Source organism: Apus apus, chromosome 1 (assembly GCF_020740795.1).
Source record: "Apus apus isolate bApuApu2 chromosome 1, bApuApu2.pri.cur, whole genome shotgun sequence".
In the NCBI taxonomy this organism is placed as follows: Eukaryota; Metazoa; Chordata; class Aves; order Apodiformes; family Apodidae; genus Apus; species Apus apus.
This window is the reverse complement of record NC_067282.1, coordinates 65186093-65206968: the sequence shown is the minus strand read 5'-3', so window position 1 is coordinate 65206968 and position 20876 is coordinate 65186093. Positions and strand designations below refer to the sequence as shown.

The window sequence follows — 20876 nt, the reverse complement described above, 5'->3', positions numbered from 1 at the left end:
GGCCACCCGCGGGACAGCCACCCATGTGACAGCCGCTCATAGAATCATTAAGGTTGGAAGGGACCTCAAAGATCACCGAGTTCCAACCCCCCTGCCATGAGCAGGGAACCCTACCACTAGACCAGGTTGCACAAAACCTCGTCCAACCTGGCCTTAAAAACCTCCAGGGATGGGGCATCAACAACCTCCCTGGGCAACCCATTCCAGTTCCTCACCACCCTTATAGTGACTGATTTCTTCCTTATACCTAAACTGAATCTCCCCTCTCTCAGTTTAAAACCATTACCCCTTGTCCTATCACTGTCTTTTCTGATGAAAAGCTCCTTCCCAGCTTTCCTGTAGCCCCTTTCAAGTACTGGAAGGCCACTATAAGGTCTCCCCAGAGCCTTCTCTTCTCCAGGCTGAACAGCCCCAACTCTCTCAGCCTGTCTTCATCGCAGAGATGCTCCAGCCCTTTGACCATCATGGGACAGCCGCTCGTGGGATGTCACCCACGGAACATCCACCCATGGCGTGGGCTTGCAGAAAGTGAAGCTGGGGCAGAACTTGGCCCCTCTCAGTTCATGGGCCCTGAGGATGCGGGGCTCACTGTGGGTGTACCCTGTGCTCGTGTGTGTCATTTTCTGGGGACTTGGACAGCTGCTGGACTGTCTCAGCCAGGTGTGCAGCCAGGCAGGTATTTGGTGAAATAATTCTCTGCGTGGGCTTCATGTGAAAAACCAGGCACATTAAACCATCTAGGCAGAGGTGGTGCGATCTCTCGATTTATGAGAGGAGACAGAGTCCATGGGGGAGCATGCCCACAGGAATGCTCCCATTGCAGGGAAAGCTTCATTTGGGTACCAGGATCAAGCAACAGCAAGACCCCAACTCCTAGAAGTCAGACATCATTAGTTCCGGTGCTCATGGGATTTATTTTGCCATGTATGTGGATCTGCTACTAAATTATGTTTCCTAGGCAAGGCTTTAATTAGGCAAAGATCTGAATGTTTATTTGAGTTTGTATCAATGTCTGTATTTAGTAAAGGCACTTTTGCATCATACTCCTTTTCTGTTCTTGGCAGTAGACCCCTTTCAGGATGGCAATGCAATGACAGGGAGGAATAAATCTCACAGGAGTCTTTGTCTTTTACGAAGTTCTCAGATACATTTGGTAGACTTTACCATTCCATAGCTGTTGAGAACAGATCACGAGGTTGGTTTGTTGTTACAATTTCTGCTTAATTGCCACAAACTTTTATAAATACAAATGGAAAATACTGGGTATTTTTTACCTTATATTTTTCCTAGACCCACCTGGTTATTTTTTTTAATCTTCACCATAAATACCTGAAGGATAGTGAAAATGGGTATAATGGGCCTTAAGACCCGAATTAATTTTTTCAACTGTGACAATACTTCCCTGGAATATGTAATTTTGCCACCAAACTCTTAATCTTAAAAGCAAAATGGAATGTGTGACTGCCTTTTCCTTTAGCACATGGCCCTGTCTACATCTGTTGTAATGCCACCCTTTTGATTCCCACTTCAATGCTTGAATACAGTTGCAAGTGGGAAATAAATAAATAGATTTCCAAAACCAAAATTAATGAAAGCTTGCTAAGCTCCTGGCAACTTTTCTCTTTTTCAGGAAATGTTCCTTCTCGAAATAACTAATTGTCTCTTCTTAAAATAATGACTAGGTCTAGTGAACTCCCTACAGACAAACTCTTAAAAAATATTTAAAAGCTCAGTTTCTCTGGTCTTTCAGGGAACTGCCTCATGCAATCTGATGCATGCAGGATATAAATGTCATACTCTCTATTTACTATTTCATACAAATTCATTCTAGGTTTTCTCTGTATAAAGGTCTTTGCTTGTACTTTGCATATAGAACAAGTTCAAACAATGTAGCTTCTAACATAAGCAAATCAATAACATTATATACAACCTATTTTATTTCAGTTAATAGAATTAAATGAGATACTGACTCTTGTATCCTGCAGAAATGGGAAACAATGCAAGACTTTCTCAAGACATAGAATTAGTACTAAGTTCTATATGCAATAAATATAAACTTTAAATTATGCATGGTAGACACGAAGCAGCATTGACACAAGAGTCATTCATCTATTCTGTAGCTTCCAGATACATTTACCACAATGACTTCAGGTGGGGCCTTCAGCTTTACTAATGACTATAAAAGGACAAAATATAGGTAAAAACCAACCCACAAATACTTCAACTTCTTTTGAAAATTTCTTCAAATAAAGATGAACAAACAAATCACCTGACAACTTAAAATAACTGTGTTGCTGGTCCAGTTTTGCATTTAGTATTTCCAGAAAATTATCTTAAATTTAACAGAATGAAAACAGTATCTCTTAAAATTGTAACAAAAATTAAGAATGGTCTAGCATAAAAAAAATTCGACTCGGGCTGGTTTTCTCTGAAGATTTGCTGTTCATCAGAGGTGTCTGTCCATATTTTTGTTTAAGAAGTGCTTCCTTTCCAAGTCCAAGATCCAAATTAATAAAGGTTTTAGTAATTCGCTCTTGCAAAATGACCTGGATGAGCTGAAAATTAGAAAAAGAAACATGGAAATATTTTGGCTGTAGAAACTGTAAACAATTTGTTTCTTCATTCATTGAATAAAAAAGTCTGCTCGGTTCTTTCTTGCTGAACCTGAGGTATTTTACAGGTACCCAACCTCATTTTACATCAATTAACCCAACAAGAGGAGATACACATTGGATTTGCTCATAGGGTGGCAAAGGTCTGATAGGAGGCTAGATCTGCTTTTTCATACATCATTCACACCTTATGTGTCTGCTATAAGCCCTTCTATTCTTTTTCAAAACAAACAGTCTCAGCCTGTCTCCTCCCCTGATGGAGACTGCTTTTTCATGCTGGCTTTCTTAAAATCAGTGATAGTTTTGCCACTGGAATTTAAGAAGGGTCAAGATTCTACTCTCATCTTTTGACCATTTTAGTTAATGATTTCACTTGATCTGTGTCCAGGATTATGCAGACCATGCAGATAAATGCTTGACATTCCTTTAAGTGGAGTATTTAACTGTGTCTTTATTTTTTCTCCCTTTTTAACAAATCAAAGTGTTTGATTTGCTCCATGCCGACAGAGCTACAAGCAGCATAACCTCAGTTTCTCTGTGCCCTGATTTGCAGTATATTGTATGCTACAAAGGTGTGGAATTGGATTAAAAGCTACAGCACAGTGCTCTGCAGATAAACCCACTGCAGGTGTGCAGTTTAATAGGATTTTAATTTGGTAACAAGTGAACAAAGAGAGGAAGCCTAGAATGGGATTTTCTAGGTGAAAAAACACTATTCGTGCTGAGAGAAAGCAAGTGCAAGCTCTGTGATAAGGAATAAAGATTGGGCCACTGCTCTCTGAGCCGCGCTTTTATAGATTATGGCTCACTCAGAGCATCTTCGTTACTGCCACTGGTTTCAGCATTTCTTAGTTCATAAGACATGCATTTGGCTAGATAGCATTTCATCTGCCACTCTCCCTGTTAAGCCAGTGTGCTCAAATCTTGCATTGTCTCACTCCCCACTCTCTGCATTTTTTAATATAAAAATGTTTTCCTCGGAGATGTCACCGACTTGGAATATATTCTGTTTTCAAGACTGTGAACAATGATTTTCATGCTTCAAATCATGTATTAAAAAAAAAAAAAAGCAATGAAAAAACAAAACACAAAAAGATTCTGAAATGTGCTGCACTGTTTGAAAGAAGGGAAAAAAACATGGACTCTCTGCCGAGGAGTGTAATTTGTATTCAGCATGAACGAGGAATAAAAAACAGATTATTGACCAAAAACAGATGGGGAAGGAAGAGGATGAATGAAGGTGACAACTAAAAGATCATGAAGGGCTCTGCTAAACCACAGACACATATTGATGCGCTTATATCAAGGCAAGGTTGGGAGATTCTTTCCTGATTTCTGTTACCAGTTCTCCCTCTCGTTTTTCCCGGGTTACATAGCAAAACTGAGGGTTTTGCACTAATGTCAATGAGATGAGGGAGGAGGTGCAAGGAACAGATTTTTTTCTTCAAGCGTAACAGGCTGTATAGAAGGCACAGAAATGCCTTGTGGGACAAGTTGAAAAAGATACGGAGGTTGGTGTTGTTGGCAGAGGACTGAGTGGAGGATGAGAACTGATGGAAGACACTGGGTTGCAGAGAGCTGCAGAGTTAAATGGAAAAAATTATGAAATATACCCATGATGCATAGAGCGATATGTCAGGCAGCAGAAATGTGGTCCATGAAACAGCAGTGTGGCTGGTGGATGCTGCTAAGGGTTTAGATGCCCCACGGAACTAGTTGTGACTGAAGAGGAATGAGTCAGGAGCAGGGACAGAGCATTGACTGGGAGCATGATGATGATTTTGGGTGATCAAAAGTCACAGAACACAAATCGTCACACAACAGGAATCTATCCAGTGTATCTACAAAGATGGTGATACAAACAAAGTGATGGGTGGTGGAGGTGCTTTTGGCAGCTGTGCTTTTCAGCAACCTGTGGAATTAGTATTGACACCCAAAAGGAAGGAGCCTGCAATGGTTGAGGGGGGATCTACCAGCTGTTTGCAGTACACAAGCAGGCAGAAGTGCTTACTCTGTCACAGATCCTGAAACCCTTTCCAGCTGCTGGTTCAGGTTTTTCAGGTCCATCACAAACTGCAAACACTTGAATTGCAGCATCAGTAGGCTCTTGCTAGAATCTCTTTTTCATTCCACCATTACCAGCATCTGGCTACATGGACTGTAGAATCCATTAGGTATTGGGATCTTAAATCTCTAAGCTCTTTCTATGCTCTCCTAGTCTTTCACTGTCTCCTTCCCGCTTGCATACCTTCTCTCAAGCAATCATACTCCCTATTTAATGTTTTATATCCTTCCTTTCTTACTATGACACTCCTCATCTCTCACTCTAAATCAGCCTTGCTGTCTTCTTGAGATTATGTACAAAATATGCAAAACTGATATACATATTTATAGACACATATAGACAAAATATGGGTCAAACCCTTGCCTGCTGACATCTGCATAAGACCATTGTAACAGGTGTAGTGGGCCACACAGAAGCTGACATGTGCTGCACAGTGAAAGAGCATAGGAAGCAGGGCAGATATTGAATAAAATTTCTACTGGTTTATCCACTCTGGGGGCCCCAACACAACAGTGACATGGAGCTGTTGGAGCAAGTCCAGAGGAGGGCCATGAAGATGACCAGAGGGCTGGAGCACCTCTGCTATGAAGACAGGCTGAGAGAGTTGGGGCTGCTTAGCCTGGAGAAGAGAAGGCTCCAGAGAGATCTCACAGCGGCCTTCCAGTATCTGAAGGGGCTACAGGAAAGCTGGGGAGGGGCTTTTTACAAGGGCTTGTAATGAGAGGACAAGGAGTTATGGTTTTAAGCTGAAAGAAGGTAGATTTAGATTAGACACTAGAAAGAAAATATTTTTTGTGAGGGTGGTGAAGCACTAGAACAGGTTGCCCAGGGAAGTTGTGACTGCCCCAGCCCTGGCAGTGTTCAAGGCCAGGTTGGATGGGGCTTTGAGCAACCTGGCTACTGGGAGGTGTCCCTGCCCATGACAGGTGGATTGGAATTAGATGAACTTTAAGGTCCTTTCCAATCCAAACCATTCCATGATTCTATGATCTCCTAATTTCTGACCATCAGTGGTTTAGAGATTTCTTGCTCATAACCTGCACCCAGCTCAGTTTTGTTTAGGTTTTTTTTTTTTTTCAATAAGGTGGTATGGTGGATGGGTCATTATATTACTTTTGAAAAATACCAAAAGCTGTCAAACATGCTCATTAATTGTATAAATCATTCTTGGTTTGTCCCCTTTGTGCCTTCTTTCTCCCCTCCAATTTTAATTGCTGAGCTAGTTTTAGTGTATCTTACATGTAGGGAAAAAAAAGGGGGGGGGGGTCCACCAAGGGTCTTTGTAATTAATAAAGATGTTTTTAAAACTGTCCATTGCCAGTCCTGGCTTTAGTTTAAGGAAGCTGAATATATCTTGGGAGTAAAATAACTCTAGCAGGATCACCCCAAAAAAGTAATTTTCTTCTTGAGTCTTAGTGCCATTAACATTTGTCCAGCACAGTTTTGTGGAAAACGCAGTGTTCTTTGAGATTTAAGATAAATGTTTTTACTGCAAGGAAAAGAAATCTAGAAAAAGCTGAATGTCTAATTCATCACTTGTACTAAGCTACAGAGGCTTGATCCATGTTCCCATGTGTCCTTATGTTTAACCTTGGATCCTAGGAAGATTTAGAGTCTCTCTTGTTTTCTACCCATGTGTCATCTCTTAGTAAGTTTGAAGCCGTGGACTGACTGCAAGAAAGCCCAGTGGAGCAGAAAGGTCTAAAGGATTTCATTCTTCTGCATCTTTGGTAAAATTAACAGGTAGGTGGAGGTGGAGAGAGCCTCTCTGTGCTTCCAACAACAAGAAAGGGCCACACTGTGCACTCTTTCTTCTGATCAGTAACTACATGCAGCTTGTTTGTCAGCCAGCCCACAGACCACCAGAACAGCGCTGCTCTTGCTTAGACAATTCTTGGGGAATCTGAAGAATCACCAAAGGTCTGCTGAAAACCTAAGGAAAGAATCATGGAAGTGATGGGGAGGTGGGTGGTTATGAAGAATACAATCCCTTGATAGGATTGTGGGGTGAGGGTGGGATGTGGAGGATGCTTTCTGGCTTGAGGTTTAGGTTACACTGAACACAGCTCCATGCAAACCTAGATTTCATTAGTTCTACTTCATACACATAAATCCCCCCAAACAACCACAGCCCTCCCAACCCCTCCTGATCTGCCCAATTTATAACTTTTTTTTTTCTGTAATTTTCTTTAAAGTTAATATTGATTTTACCTTGCTGCCTGTGGCTGTGTCCACCAAATAACTCAGAACTCTGGAAAAACGTTGCCTACTCCGTAGTTACTCTGGCTCTGCATTAAAGTTATGAGAGCTGTCTGTGGAGCACTGGTTTGAGGTTGCTGCTGTGCCAAACAGACACGGAGATCACTGGGCCCATAAACTGACAGAACAGAGGACTCATTTTGCTTTGCAACCCAGAAACTTTCATCTCCCTCCTCCTCTATATAGGACAGAAGAAAGTGAGCCGCAAAATCCATGAGTAGCAAGTTGAACAAATACCAGGATCCTAGGTTTAAAGAAAAACAAAACTAATTTTAGCAACCTTATTTGCTTATCTTCATGATGTGTTGCTCTTTTTTGAAGGGCTTCATTACAGTAATGGGCTAGAGAAAGTAGCAGACTAGTACTCATCAAATAGTACTTTGCTTCCAAATATCATGGCAAAATATACACTAACTGCAGATTTTAAACATAAGCAAAAGCCTTTTCCCCTTATTTTATCTAGAGGGGAAAGTGTGCTTGTGTTTATTTGCTTTCCTGTTCAGGTTCTTCCCCCACATTCACTGCTACTGTAAGGCTTATCAACAACCACATATCATCTTCATTCTCCTCTTGGACAGATAAATCATTCCCCCTCTTCCCAAGCAAACCTTCCTACAGACATCTCTGTATCTTATACCTATGACATTAAATGGCCAACCTTGAACGTTGCAGCACAACTGCTAAAAGCAAAGAGACACTCACGGAGGCCACTGATTTCAGAATCATACATTGCTTTAAAGCCCTTACATTAAAAATCAGATCTGCTTCCATGCCATAAATCTGCATAGGAATTTATGAAGCAATTCATAACCTCTGCATCCCACAGATGTTTACATGTGTATCAACAGGGAGATACCGCAATTTATATGAATGACCAAGGTTTACAGGGCTTTAAAAATGAAAAATATTGCCTCTTTTGGTGTTATGCATGTCTGAGATTTTGCTTCTGCTGTTTGTAATTTTTCACTTCTTTAAATTATAGCAAAGTAAGTGGATGCACTTTTTTATTTACAGGACAAAAAAAGGGACTTTTATATTTGGAGTTCAAACTATACGGACCTGACACTGGTAGTCATGAGTTTCTAACCGTCTTACAGCTGTTTCCAATATATTCAATAGAAATAAGCATCACACAAAAGCTACCACTCCAGTTGTCATTAGAGGTGATAAAGAGGGACACAGTTTTGAAGAGGGAGTAGGTCATCATCACTCATGGTTCAGGTCCATGAGAGTGCAGCATCTGGAGCAGCTTGGGTGCTTTTAGGGTGTGTGCATTGCTCACTTGTCTCTTTCAAGGAGAAGGATGAACAGGTTGCTCAGAGAGGCTGTAGATGCCTCATCCCTGGAAACCTTCAAGGTCAGGTTGGATAGGGCTCTGAGCAGCCTGATGTTGATGTAATTGTCCCTGCTCATTGCAGGAGAGTTAAACTGGACGACCTTTAAAGGGCCCCTTCCAACCCAAACCATTCTATGAATCTATGAATCTGTGAAACAGCTTACTTTTGAAAGAGGAATGCATGGGTCCCTGTCCAGCCATCATGGCTCAGAAATACATTCCTGAACACCTCGGAAGGGAGACCAGCAAGGAAATGGAGGTGTACTAGCTGATGTGAAGCTCTGTGATGGAGATATGTAGAGGTACATTTGCTGGAGAGCAGGTGGAGCTAAAAGAGTTGTAAAGGTCCCATTAGCCTTGACTGCTGTAGCACACTTGCTCCTTGCTGCTTTATAGCAAGGGTAACTACATGGCTCCTCCGATCACACTTGTGCATCACCCATGTGGAGGCTGGGCTGGAAAAGGGTAAAAGTCAATCCTAAATTCAGAAGTGTGAGTATGCCAGTGTATTATGTGTGCCAGATGTGCCAAGCTCCAAGGCAAAAGCCCCAGACAGAAGTAAGTTTGAGTTTGATTATTGGTATGTAGTTTATTTTGGAGGGAGGCAAACCTCATTAACATGACACTTAGGCATTTCCATAAGTAACTGGAATGGATGCCCTCCATTCCTGCATGAAATTCTGAGATTTAAGAAAGATCTGAAAAGCAATGACCCCAAGTACAGAACTTTAACACCAGATGGCTTGTTAACATAACAGCTTCAGCCTTGTCCACTAAAACTCAAAATCCTACTGAAATAGAAATACGGGAAGGAAGGGACATTGATAGGTCATATAGCCCAACATCTTAAAGAAACAACGGTGTTTAGAAGTAAGATAATGATCAAATTAATTTGAGCATCACAGAGGAAGATTAAAAGCCATTTTCCTAACTCTTTCATATGTGAGAATAAATTCAGTCTTAGTGTTACTGAAGTATAGTAGGAAGTCTGTCATAAGTGGGATAAAAATACCATTTGTAACTAGTTTAAGGAAGGCTCAGCAGAGGAAGGGATGCTCTCCATCAGTTGTGTCCCTAACCACTGACAACTGCAGAACAGGGAGGCAATTCATTAAACTCTTCTTGTGGTGGAAAGAGGGAAGAGGATTTCATCATTGTGGGGAACTTCAATAAACATTATGCTTCCAGTGCTGTTCTTGGAATTCATTCTTAATTTCCTCATTGCCCAAAATATGACATGAAACATTGGAGAGTTTTGTGCAGAACCTCTCTGGAGAGTGGGAATGGAATTATTATTTTATCATTACTGTAATGCAGCAGCTGATGAAAAAGGGACCCTACTGTGCTATGTTCCCTGCAGACACAGAACAAAACTGTGATCCTGCTCCAGAGAGTTTGCAATCTAAAGACCAGGCAAAAGGTAGCAGCTAGCTGGAGAAAAGGGGTGCTCACACACACACACTGATGTTAGCAGGGGAAGAATACTGAAGATTACAAAAGACAACAACCTTAACATACCCCTTTGTCATGCCTTTGTAGGAAACATATGAAAGTACTATTTTGAAAGGGAATTTCAAAGAAGATAATGAGGTTTTCTTTGGCTATTTGTGTGAAGCCCCATCCAACAGAAGAGGAAAAAGTACAAAGCTGTTCCTTTGACAAATCTAAAAAGCGGGTCATACAGTTTGTGATCAGATGCTACTCACAGGAGATGGTGCATTTCTGCAGAATGAATAATAGAGAGAGAGCCTCTGAAAGGTTTTACAAATGAGAAGGGCAGGTAGAGTTGATGCAATACAGACGTGGAAGAGACTGAACTAATTCAAGATGTGGTTGTACCACTCCACGCCACTTTGAGTGAATGTGACTGCACAGTCCCTTCGCTTCTCTTGCCTTGGTGTGGGATGAATTTGGTGCTTGATAGCTGAGACCCCTAAAAGAGAGAGAAAACTAATCCAGCTAAAGGAGATACTAGTTTTCAGGCAGTTTAACACCTTAAACAGGCTTGTTGCTGGCTAGGCAAGCACTTATGTCAGTGTAAGGCATAAGGAAAAGGAGCATATAGCTGTTGTTACAAGAACTAACTGCCTTTTAGGTAAGCAGTTATCACAGTGTCTCTGCTCTGGCTGTATTATACAGAAAGAACCTGAAGGTCTGGAAGGTATCACTTGAGAGAGCTGGGGTTTTTATGGTTTGGGATATCAGTGGCCTCAGCTCTCTACCACACCCTTCTGCTGGGGGTTGCAGCTCTCATCGGGAGGGAGAGCAGAGGCTCACGCCTCTGGCTGCTGTTCCCCATATTTCCACAGGCAAATAAATTATGGCTTCTGCAGAAAGTGGGACCCTTGCCCTTCCCACTATCTCCAGCTCTATGCTCCTACTTTCCTGCCTTTTGCTCATTCTAAGAGTTTGGATCAGAGAACGAATCTGGCTGAAAAATAACCATTTCATCCCTCTGACCAGACTAGCTCTGTCATCAGGTGAGTGTTGTTGCTTGGGGTAAGGAAGGGAGCAGGAAGAAGTGATACTCCTATGGACAGTACCATGAATTTATGTCAACTAAAATGATCTGGTGCCTCTGCCATCTCAGGGCCTATCAGATGAGAGTCACAGAGATTCTACTCACCAAAGCTCTCTGCATAGTTAAGTGTCATAGTCTTGCTAACTGCACTCAATAGGAAGTTCCATCTCAGCTGGAAATTTGATGCCAGTTTTCTAAACTCCTCTTTATTCCTGCTCGGCTGTAGTCAGAGAAAAACACAACACTTTATGATAAAGCTGGGTAATAGAATTCCTTATCGTGTTGCAGAGTGCTTCCCTGCCCAAACTGCTTACAAAGGTGGAACAAGCAGGTTTTTTTGTTTGCATCCTAAAATAACTTCAGTTGAAAGAGATCTTTGGATATCATCTAATCCAACTTCTTGCTCAAAGCGTGGCAAGCTTATTTCAGGCCTTATCCAGCCAAGTTCCGAATACCTCCAGGATGGAGATTCCACAGCCTTTCCAGGTAACTTCTTCCCATGCTTAACTGCTGTCAGGGTTTTGTTGTTTGTTGTTTGTTTGTTGTTTTTTTTGTTTGTTTGCTTTTGGTTTTTTGTTTGTTTGGATTTTTTGGGGTTTGTGGGGTTTTTTTTAGTTTTTATCTTTTGGAAGTTTCCTTTGCTGCAACTTGTGTCTAATGCTTTATGCCCTATAGCTGTCAACTCCCAGGAAAAGTCCTGCTCCATCTTCTCTACACCATTTCAGAAGGTAGTTTACTGTTCTATGAGATGAGGGCACCACAGAACTGCAAAGTAAATTTCTTAATTGAAACAAAACAAACAAAAACCCAACAGAAATATTCAAGCTGGAGAAGTTCAGTTTAGCCTGCTTCTTCAGAAAGGGAAAAAAACTCCAAACAAACAACTTTAACCACTGTCCAGACACAAATTAATTGGTCTGGTAACCAACCAAATGCAGTGGCACTGTCAAGCTATGGCTTATTTTGAATCGGTGGTGGAACAGGGGTGGTAGAATTGGTAGCCTATAGGAAGGTTCATATGCAAGGATGATCATACTTGAATCCTTCACAAGAGTTAGAAACATTGTACTAGAAATTATCACTCTTCTACCACCTGCTAAAAGTCATTAGTTTCATGAATCAAAGAATTCAGAAATCATGAAGTCTTCTCTTGATGTTTACTAACATTTTTCTTCTGAATTTTGGTTTATTAGGGACTGCTATAGTATGTGTCAACAAAATGAGAGCAGATACTGAAACTGCCTGAGTGCACAGAAATAGGCTTATAGATGTTTGCACAGATGGAACTTTTGTATGACAATTAATTCCCCTATTTCTGCAACATGCATAGATGGTATTTATGCAAATCTGCAGTCTGGTCAGGTTGCTAATGCACAAAGTAGCTCCTGCAGACTAGTGACAGTCAGGATGTAACAAGATAAATTATGCGATCACTCTTTCTTTTCTGAAATGGTTGAATTAATTTCATACCTGAATGACAAAAGTATGCAGATTTGAAGACATACAGCTCAGGAGAACCTGAATATCTATGGAAGGTGCCAACAAAGATGCTAAATCATTCAAACCTATGAAATATAGAAGGGAGATCATTACTTGAAGTGATTGGCTTGCTTTTCAGTTTGTTTCTTCGGTATTTACCTTTTTTTTTTTTTTAATTTGACCTTTAGCTTAAAATATATTAAGACATCTGTTTCTAGCATTATAATCATACTATTCCTTTAGTGAGGAATAGTACCCTACTTTGAAATCAGTCAGAATTCATATTTATGTCCATTTCCACCCTACTTACGCTGACCTAGTCACCATGGCAAGAATAAACACTTCAAGTGTGAAAGCTGGAATTTGGTTATATGCAATAATGACTTACTTACATAAGATTTTATGCAGTTGACAAAAAAAAAAAAATCTTGTTTTACCTGTTGAGGGGGAGAAAACAGCTTAAAAACTATAACAGAAAATACAGAATATTCTGGAGACCATAAGAAAGATAAATTATACTGCCAAATACCAGTGCAGCTGTTCTCCCAAAAGCTTGGAATCTACCTCCAGTGCCAGACAGTACAACATATTGCATTTATCTGAATTTGTACCCTTCTAACTGAAACGTCTTCCTTCAAGAAGGCATATGGATAGGGTCTGTGAAACCTTGCTTGTTATAAATAACAACTTGGAAAAGTGACAAAAACAGAGAATGTGATAAATCCCCCTTGGTAATAATATGACCATCATTAATATCATGAGCTAATGTAATACTAGCATTCTGTGCAGTGATTTTGATTTTAAGCCATATATAAATACTATTTAAATGGTTCTCTTGAAGGTTCTGTGAAGAAGGCCAATTATTACTCCTACTGAAAGCAGTCACGGAAAGGCTGTGGCACATCCCTTGTCAGCAAGCGAGTCAGTGGCAGGACAGGAACAAAGAGCAGAGGTTTCCCCCTGCACAGCCTCCTCCAACTTGCCCATCTCTTGCTAATAATGTAAATGGCAGCCCATTAATCTAAAAATTAGCTTGCCATTATGTTCTCATCCTTTTTCATTAAGCTGGCAAATGCATTATGTCATGGCTGCATACAAACTGTGTATTTTATTGTTTACAGCAGCACATCGATCCCAAAGGCCACAATGGGCACAAAAGGGCACAGAAGCTGAAAGGCAAATAGTCCTCCTTGTCCTGTTCAGCACACAATATTATGAAATCAGGCCACAAGAAATTATTTTGTGTACTTTGATTAATAACAGAGGAAAATGTGAAATTGAACTCTTGGAAATTTCTTTTTTTTCAAAGAAAATTATACAAATTAATATCCCTGTTTGTCAACCTTCTTCTGGAAGATACATCATTTAGTAACACAAACCCCACTCCTGCTGCCACAGAAAGCTTTAAGAGAGTCAGGATGCAAGGCTTTTCATTCTTAACCTTTAAAGTTAAAAGGATAATATTACATGCTGCATTCTCATTTTTATTGGCTCTTTTCCAGTACCTCGGGTTACAGCAAGTCTGTAATTCCCATTAGGGCAGATGCCATGAATAAACCAGAGGAAATGCTGGAGCTTTAACACTAGAAAGCAAAGACTTCAGTGGATAGACAAAATATAGGGAAAAAAAAAGTAATAATAAAAAATTACATTTGAGTTCTAGGTTGTTCTGCAGGTGCTCAAGATTCCTAAGCTCCTTTCGACAGAGGTTTCCAGCCACATCCAGAAATTCCTTATTGATGACAGTCTGCAAGTCTGATCGCAGAACAGTGACATCGCTGTTGCTGTTCAAGACTTTTCTCATTGTCTGTAGAGAATAAGAAAACAGTTAATGCCTTTCATTTTCTCAAGCCCTTAACTGAGACAAAAAGCTTCCCTTATTCGCTACCAGACTTTTATATAACGAGTCTCCAAATTGGCGGGAGAAAAAAAAAATCAAAGGAGATGAATCTTGAGTTGTCTTCAAGAGTTTTTTGTTCTGGGAGATATTATTGTCCATTACACTCTGTGTTGTTGTCTGTGATGGAGCAGACAAGGCTAACATGCTTGAAGTATCTGGGTAATTGGTTTTGCCTAGAGTTATTATAGTTACACCAAACAACAGTATTTTGTCTAAAACATGAAATGGTGTATTAGGGCTGACTTTCCTTCAGTGGTACTTATCCTTAGTACATGTTTCAATTAAATTAAAAAGCAAGTTTTCTCAAGTTGCCCAAACTTTTGAGAAGGTAAAAATAACATTAGAAATATGGTATGATTTAAAATAATACTAGTTGAAATTTTATCCCATTTATTTGCTTATGAGGAGTTTGTGAATGAACCTAGCTTAATATTTGTCCCAAAAAGTGTTACTCACATAGATATTGCAAACAATTTTCAGCCTCACATTTGATTCTCATCTCTTCACTTATAAAATTTTAATTAATTGCTAATATCACACAGTAAAACTTCAGATTCTTGATGAAGTGATGAACAGTGAAGAAAATTAAACCTGAATCCATTAAAATCTATTAATCCATAAATTTAGTCTGTCACTTCTGTACTGAGATCAGTGAAATCCTAAAAGAATAAAAGTTGAAATTTGGGCATGTCCAATTAAGCTTTCCAGAAGAAAAATATTTTTTGTAAAATTCAGAACAACTTCAGGATTCATCAACTTTTTAAACAATTCCCATTCACCAGGTGCTTACCATGACCCCACAAGCAGCAGTGAATGCAGCCGGATCATTTGTTTGGAAACTTAATTCCCAATCTAGCAATTTTTCATTTTCACCATTCTGCTAGCTTTGCTGAAATACCAAAAGCACTCTGATTCTCACTTGGTAATCCCCTTCAGCTAAGTTACAGACAAAGTCTTTTTTCTTATTTTAATTTGGAGTTGCCAGTGTCAGATGAACTGTTGCTTACAACAAGAACCCATGAATCCAAAGGCTGGGAACAACCAGGGGCAGTTTCTTCAATTTGCTGCTAGTGCCCAGCTCCATACCCTGGTGTTTTCAACTGGTCCCTTTAGACATTACACTTCACTATACTAAATATAATTATCTAAATGATGGAGAGCCAGCTTTGACAACACTTAAATACAGCTCACCAGCCGCAGGAATCAGCCTCGGGGAACGACAAGCATCATATTCGCATTCCTTTCTCACAGGGCATTTGCACCTTTTTATGCTCTAATTACTTCTGCATGTCCAGGTCCTAGCAGCTGTCAGCCTGCTTTAAGCATGATGGGAAAGTTTTTTTTTTTTTTTTTTTTTTCCTTTTGAAGACTCGTTCGTGCTTTCTGTACCGGGTGGCTAAGTTATTGCAAAGTGCTCCTCCACAAGGGATGGTGTGGTTACACTGTTCAGAGGCTGCATCTGCACAGCTCCTCCGTGGTACTTCTCATTAGGAGCACTCTCACCTGCTTTGACCATCAGTCTCTAGTTGAAATTCCAAGTGCGTTTTAGAGAAAACTGAGAAGATTATTAGAAATATCAAACTACTTCCCGGTAAGAAGATGAGATAAACTTCAGCCTTGCAAAGAAGTACCACAGGAAGGATGTGGTGGAGGTTTGCAGGGGGAACTGCATGAAAAAGGGTAGAAATTTTAAAATAATAATAGAAAGGATTTTTCCACACAATAAATAATCAAACCCTGGACCTCACTACCCTACAATGTTGTATCAAACTATTAAATACCAAATCAAACTATTAAATGCTAAGATGTGGATATAACCTTCACCTGATTGCTGGAAGCAAGGAGAGTACAATGAAGGAGGACTGAAGTATGACTTGCTCCACTCCTACCCACTTCACATCAGAAGCTGGTAAGAGCCACCAAGGGAAATGGGACACAAGTCCACACAAGCTTAGGATTGGGTCTAACTGACTAAAACATTCAGCTGTCCTTTCTAATGGACATTCATCTCCCCATGAAGCAGCTGCATGTTTCTCACAAACTGAAAATTGTAAACACCTGTGGTGTTCAGGTAACCATTTTCTGGTGTGTGTTTGGCAGGGGGAAGCATTTGCAGGCAAATGTTTAGCTGGTATTTGCTTTCTGCCCTGTTTTGCTGGAGCCCAGTGTCCATGGCTTTGGCAAGATCTGTAAGAGAAGTTGTAAGAGGGGCTATGTGACAGCTGAAGGGCTATGGGGATGCTCATTTACAAAACTTACATAATTTCACGTATTGAATGACTGTTTTTAAATTGCGATGGGACTAATCATCAGATACGCTGGAACTCCTTTGCCCTTCTCTTGTGTTTTAAAGAGGCTCTAGAGAAGGTGCAAACACCATTTACTTGTGAGAACAGTGCCAAGAGCTCAATACCATCAACAAGAAGCAGGCTCAGAATGTGCTTGGCTGTACGTGTAGATCTGACCTAGATTCCCAGGTCTCCAAGGTTCTCTTCGTGCTGGTTAAATGGTGTAAAGGGGACATAGAGCAGCCAGAGGCTGTGGCTGGAGAACTGTCCCCAGCTAGGCTGAAATTCCCTTGCCCTAAATCTTGAGAGTGAAATTCAGTGTTGACTGTCTGCAGCTTTTCCTCGCATTAGGAATAGGCAAGGAAGAAGAAAAAAGCTGCAACCAGACCCTTGACATCATGGCTTGAGCACAAGAATGATGTAAAATTTGACTATGCAAATCAAATGCAGATGACTAGGAGTAGCTGGCACATGCAGTCATGCTGGGTCATGTCCTTTGGTGCATAAGAAGCACGTTTAGAAGCACACAAAGCTGAACTTTTCAAGTATTTAGCATTTCCAAGGGCTCCTGCAGTAAATGGGATCTGCCAGTGCTCAGTACCTCAGAGAAGTCAACTTTTTGCCTGTGCTCACACACCTATGCATGTTTGTGCATTATTATGATTTTTTAAAAACCTTTTTCTTAAGTGAAATGTGTATTTTGTTTGTTGCTGGTGATGAGCTTTCCCATAAAAAGAAGCTATGTTTATTAAAGAAGAATGTGACACTGCTGTGCAGTTTGGGAAGCCCCAGTTCCCTTCCTTCCTCCCCTTTACTGTGGGGAGACTGTGTAGTGATTTAAGCCAAGTGGCATGTTGAGAGAATCTTGTACTTTCTGTTTGAAGAAGAGGAGACAAGATACAATGTGTTCCCTTCTGCTTTCTTCCATATCTGTTCCATCGTAGCCTGGACCACCTCAAAAGCCAAGGTTTTGAAAGTGTCCTAGGACACCAATGGAAGGAAAGCTTCAGGGAGGATACAGCCCTCACAATAACACAGCACTGAATAAGGAAAGGCTAATGAAGAAAGTCACTTCATGGTGTTCCAAGTGTTAAAAATGCAGCTCCTGGATGCATCTCCTTTGTCACTGCAGCTGAGAAGAACAATACTGTAGAGCAAAAAGTAGGCAGAGGTATTAATTGTTTGAGAGTTTTTTGCCTTTTTCTTCCCAAGGAGAAAAGCCAGTCTGAGTGATGACCCTGAGGAGGAAAGTTCAGAGGATGCTTCCCTGCAGCACTACTTCCAGTGCAGTCTGGAGAAGGCTTTGCCAGCTGATCAATGGGATCAGTGAAAAAGGTGAGTGTCTTGTGCCTTTATAGACCTCAAACCCTGCTCCCTGAGCATGCAGCCTCTCTGCAGAGAGCATATTAATGATCTCCCTTGTGTGGGCTGCTGTAGCCCACATTAAAGTGGTCAGGATGCTACATTAAACCAATTTTAGAATAATTCCAGCATGTGTTATCTAACTGGCTTTTGAATGGCTGGGCAAAGATACTGGAAACTGTCAGCTAATCCTTCCAGCTATGGTGTTGTCCTCTCATGGGCTACCATTGACCATATCTACGAGGCTTTCACAGAATCCAGATGCAGGTAAAACCCCCCTCACGCTTATGGTTTGGAGGGACATGGGTAGTAGGGTGATCATGATTTGGACAAGGGTCAGTATACAGCTAAGAACACCTGTGCTGCTGCTGTTGTCCTACAGTGGAGCATCTCATAAATAGTCCAAACTGCTGGAGTGAATAAGATGCCCAGCTTTTTTCTTTCATGGATTCTGGAACATACCTTGGCCACGTGAGAAAGGTCTTTCTTTCTTGTGAGTCTTCCAATAAACACTGCAACTTCTGTTAAAGAATTAAGCAGATGTTTCATATCATTAATATTTTACAGTCTGCAAGACCTTAATGAAGGCAGATACTTTTAAGTCAGAAAGTAGATCCCTAGGGGAGCAACAGCCCAGCGGAGGGCACAGCGGGGGCACAGAGCCAGCATTATGGGCTGGGCTGGGGACCCTCGCAGTTTCAACTTGCAAGCAGAAACTGCCCAGGTCACCATTCTTTCACTGCAAAGCTGCTAACCCATGAGACACAGGTAAAATACTTCCAATTTTTTTTTACAGTAAATACTTCTTAATTAAAACTGATACTCTTTCACATATGTTGTTTAAGGTGAATTAAAGCAATGTTAATTCTAAACCTTCTGTATTTTGTTTAGAGGGTTTACATTTCCACCTTTATGAATCTATAGTTCTGCAGCACTGTTAATAGCAGTTGGTTTCCCTGGTTCTATTTTCTCCTTTTTATAATGTGTTGTAATTATTACAAGCATGGTCCAGGAATATACTTTTAAAGAATAAAATGTAAAATAACTGATTCTTAGTTACAGGAAAATCGAATGTAAAGCAACTTGCAAACTTCTCTAAAAAGGCAATGTGACATTTTCTGCTTCTCTGAAGTTGGTACAAACCAGAAAGACCAGGACACACATATACACAGGGTTGCAGCTGAATAATTACATAAACTGCCATTCACACTCACGTTAAAAACACATTACTAGGTTTTCTCTGCCAAGCATTCAGTTGTAAGAAATGCCAGAATTCAGAGTGTCTCAAGTCTTCCCTGAGCACATGAATGCTAAAGCAATCTTTTGTTTACACAACAGCCCTGTTCTGCCATAGAGGAGCTGGTTTTTGCTCAATGAACAAGTGAGAAACATAGTATTTTAGTCAGAATCTTCAGCATCATATATAAATATATGTATGTGTGTACCTATATATTTACAAACACACATATACACACACACCTTTGTATAGTACAGATTTTTTCAAATCCTTCCCTAATGACGGAGCCAGAGCCTTACGGGACTATGGCTTTTTCCCCTTTATATTGAATGGTGCCGTAGCTATTAATTAATTTATCTGCCTCCAACCACTTCCAAGTTGAAGAGACAAAACAATACATAAATTTCAGAGGGCAGACTGCATATTATTCAGTCATCTACACAGCCAAAGTGATTGTGGCAAGAGACAGAGCTTTAAAAATATTCAAGTATACTTTTTTTTTACCATGAATTGGGAATAATTTTGGCTTAAATCTGTTCTCAAACATTATCTAAGACTATTTATTTTTAACTATATCCAAACTAACTCTAGTCCTCACTACTATCAAAGTTACATCAGCTAAAAATTTAAAAAAATAATTTCGGTAAGAGTCTTGTAACACAATCTTCTCTTCACGTTAAGATTATTTTATTCAAATCTGTTACTCAAACATACCTTTATATTTTGATGTTTGAAGTAATAATGGAAACTCTTTCAAGGCAGTAAGTAGCCAAAGTTCAACATTTTTACTGAACAATCTGATTGATTCCATATATTGCGCAGGCACCTCCTCCAAGAAATCAGGAAGTAGGATGTTCTCCATTTCCTAGAATACAAGTTAATGGACCTCCACATGATTGGTGTACTACAGATATTTACAGAAGCATGAAAAAAATATTCTAATAGTTTAAATGTAAATGTAAAGAAGCTGGGTTTTGTTTTCTTCCAATTAAGCAATAAGTAAGCTGCATTTATTAGCAGAAAGAAAAAGATCCTAAAAAGAAATATAATTTCCTGAGTTAATTATTTGACACTACTTAATGAAGTCCTTTAAATGAGAAGCAAATTACTTTGATCAGAAAAATGTATATTTCTATGTGGAATGTCACCAAGAAATGCAGTAGTGTTCCCAAAGGAAAAATAACTCTCATCATTTGGAAAACAGCTATCAGTTGAAATTTCAGTCACATAACCTCATGCTGGAACCACAGCCTATATTTATTACAGCATACTCCATTGATATTATGGACTTTGAAAGGAATATGCAGCAGCAGAAGCGAAATAATCTCAAATTCCACTCTCTCCTTTCAAAATCCATACTGTGCTGTCTCAGAAAAAGCCAGAGAACAGACTTGAGCTACTAATGAAAATCCCATTATATAGCACACGTAAAAAGCTGGCACTTCTCCTCAGGTAGAACTAACAAAAAGACACAAACACAGAACAACCTAAGTACAACAAACAAGTGTGTCATGGTACCTTGAATAGCTGCTTATCATAGCTTTTGAACAGCTGGCATACATCTGGTGAGGCCATCACTGCTATTTTTTCAGGCTGCAGAGACCTCCAGAATGCCATGATACAGTCTCCCACCTGTTGCACAAAGTGAATTTTCACTGATTTTACACTCATGAAATGTGAAGCCTGATTCAGTAGAACAAAACACATAAGTACAGAAGCAAAAGAATGACTATGGAGCTGGGCTCTTTACTTGGCCCCATACTGGCTGGGCTCCAGCATATGGGGAAGCATCCTTGGGGTGATGAGCTGAGGCTCGC

At 40.2% G+C, this 20876-nt stretch overlaps 1 protein-coding gene across 1 annotated transcript in view; it reads right to left on the bottom strand.

The window, feature by feature from the left end:
* Positions 1–1936: 1936 nt before the first annotated feature.
* Positions 1937–20876, bottom strand: part of RFX8 (regulatory factor X8) — a 33309-nt gene continuing 14369 nt past the window's right edge. The window contains exons 8-15 of the mRNA XM_051610756.1: positions 20578–20691; positions 19774–19924; positions 18285–18343; positions 13923–14079; positions 12264–12358; positions 10899–11013; positions 6889–7180; positions 1937–2555 (exon numbers count right to left, since the gene is read on the bottom strand). Coding sequence (XP_051466716.1) covers positions 6921–7180; positions 10899–11013; positions 12264–12358; positions 13923–14079; positions 18285–18343; positions 19774–19924; positions 20578–20691 — 951 coding nt within the window. The 3' untranslated portion in view covers positions 1937–2555; positions 6889–6920. The remainder of the gene's footprint in view (positions 2556–6888; positions 7181–10898; positions 11014–12263; positions 12359–13922; positions 14080–18284; positions 18344–19773; positions 19925–20577; positions 20692–20876) is intronic.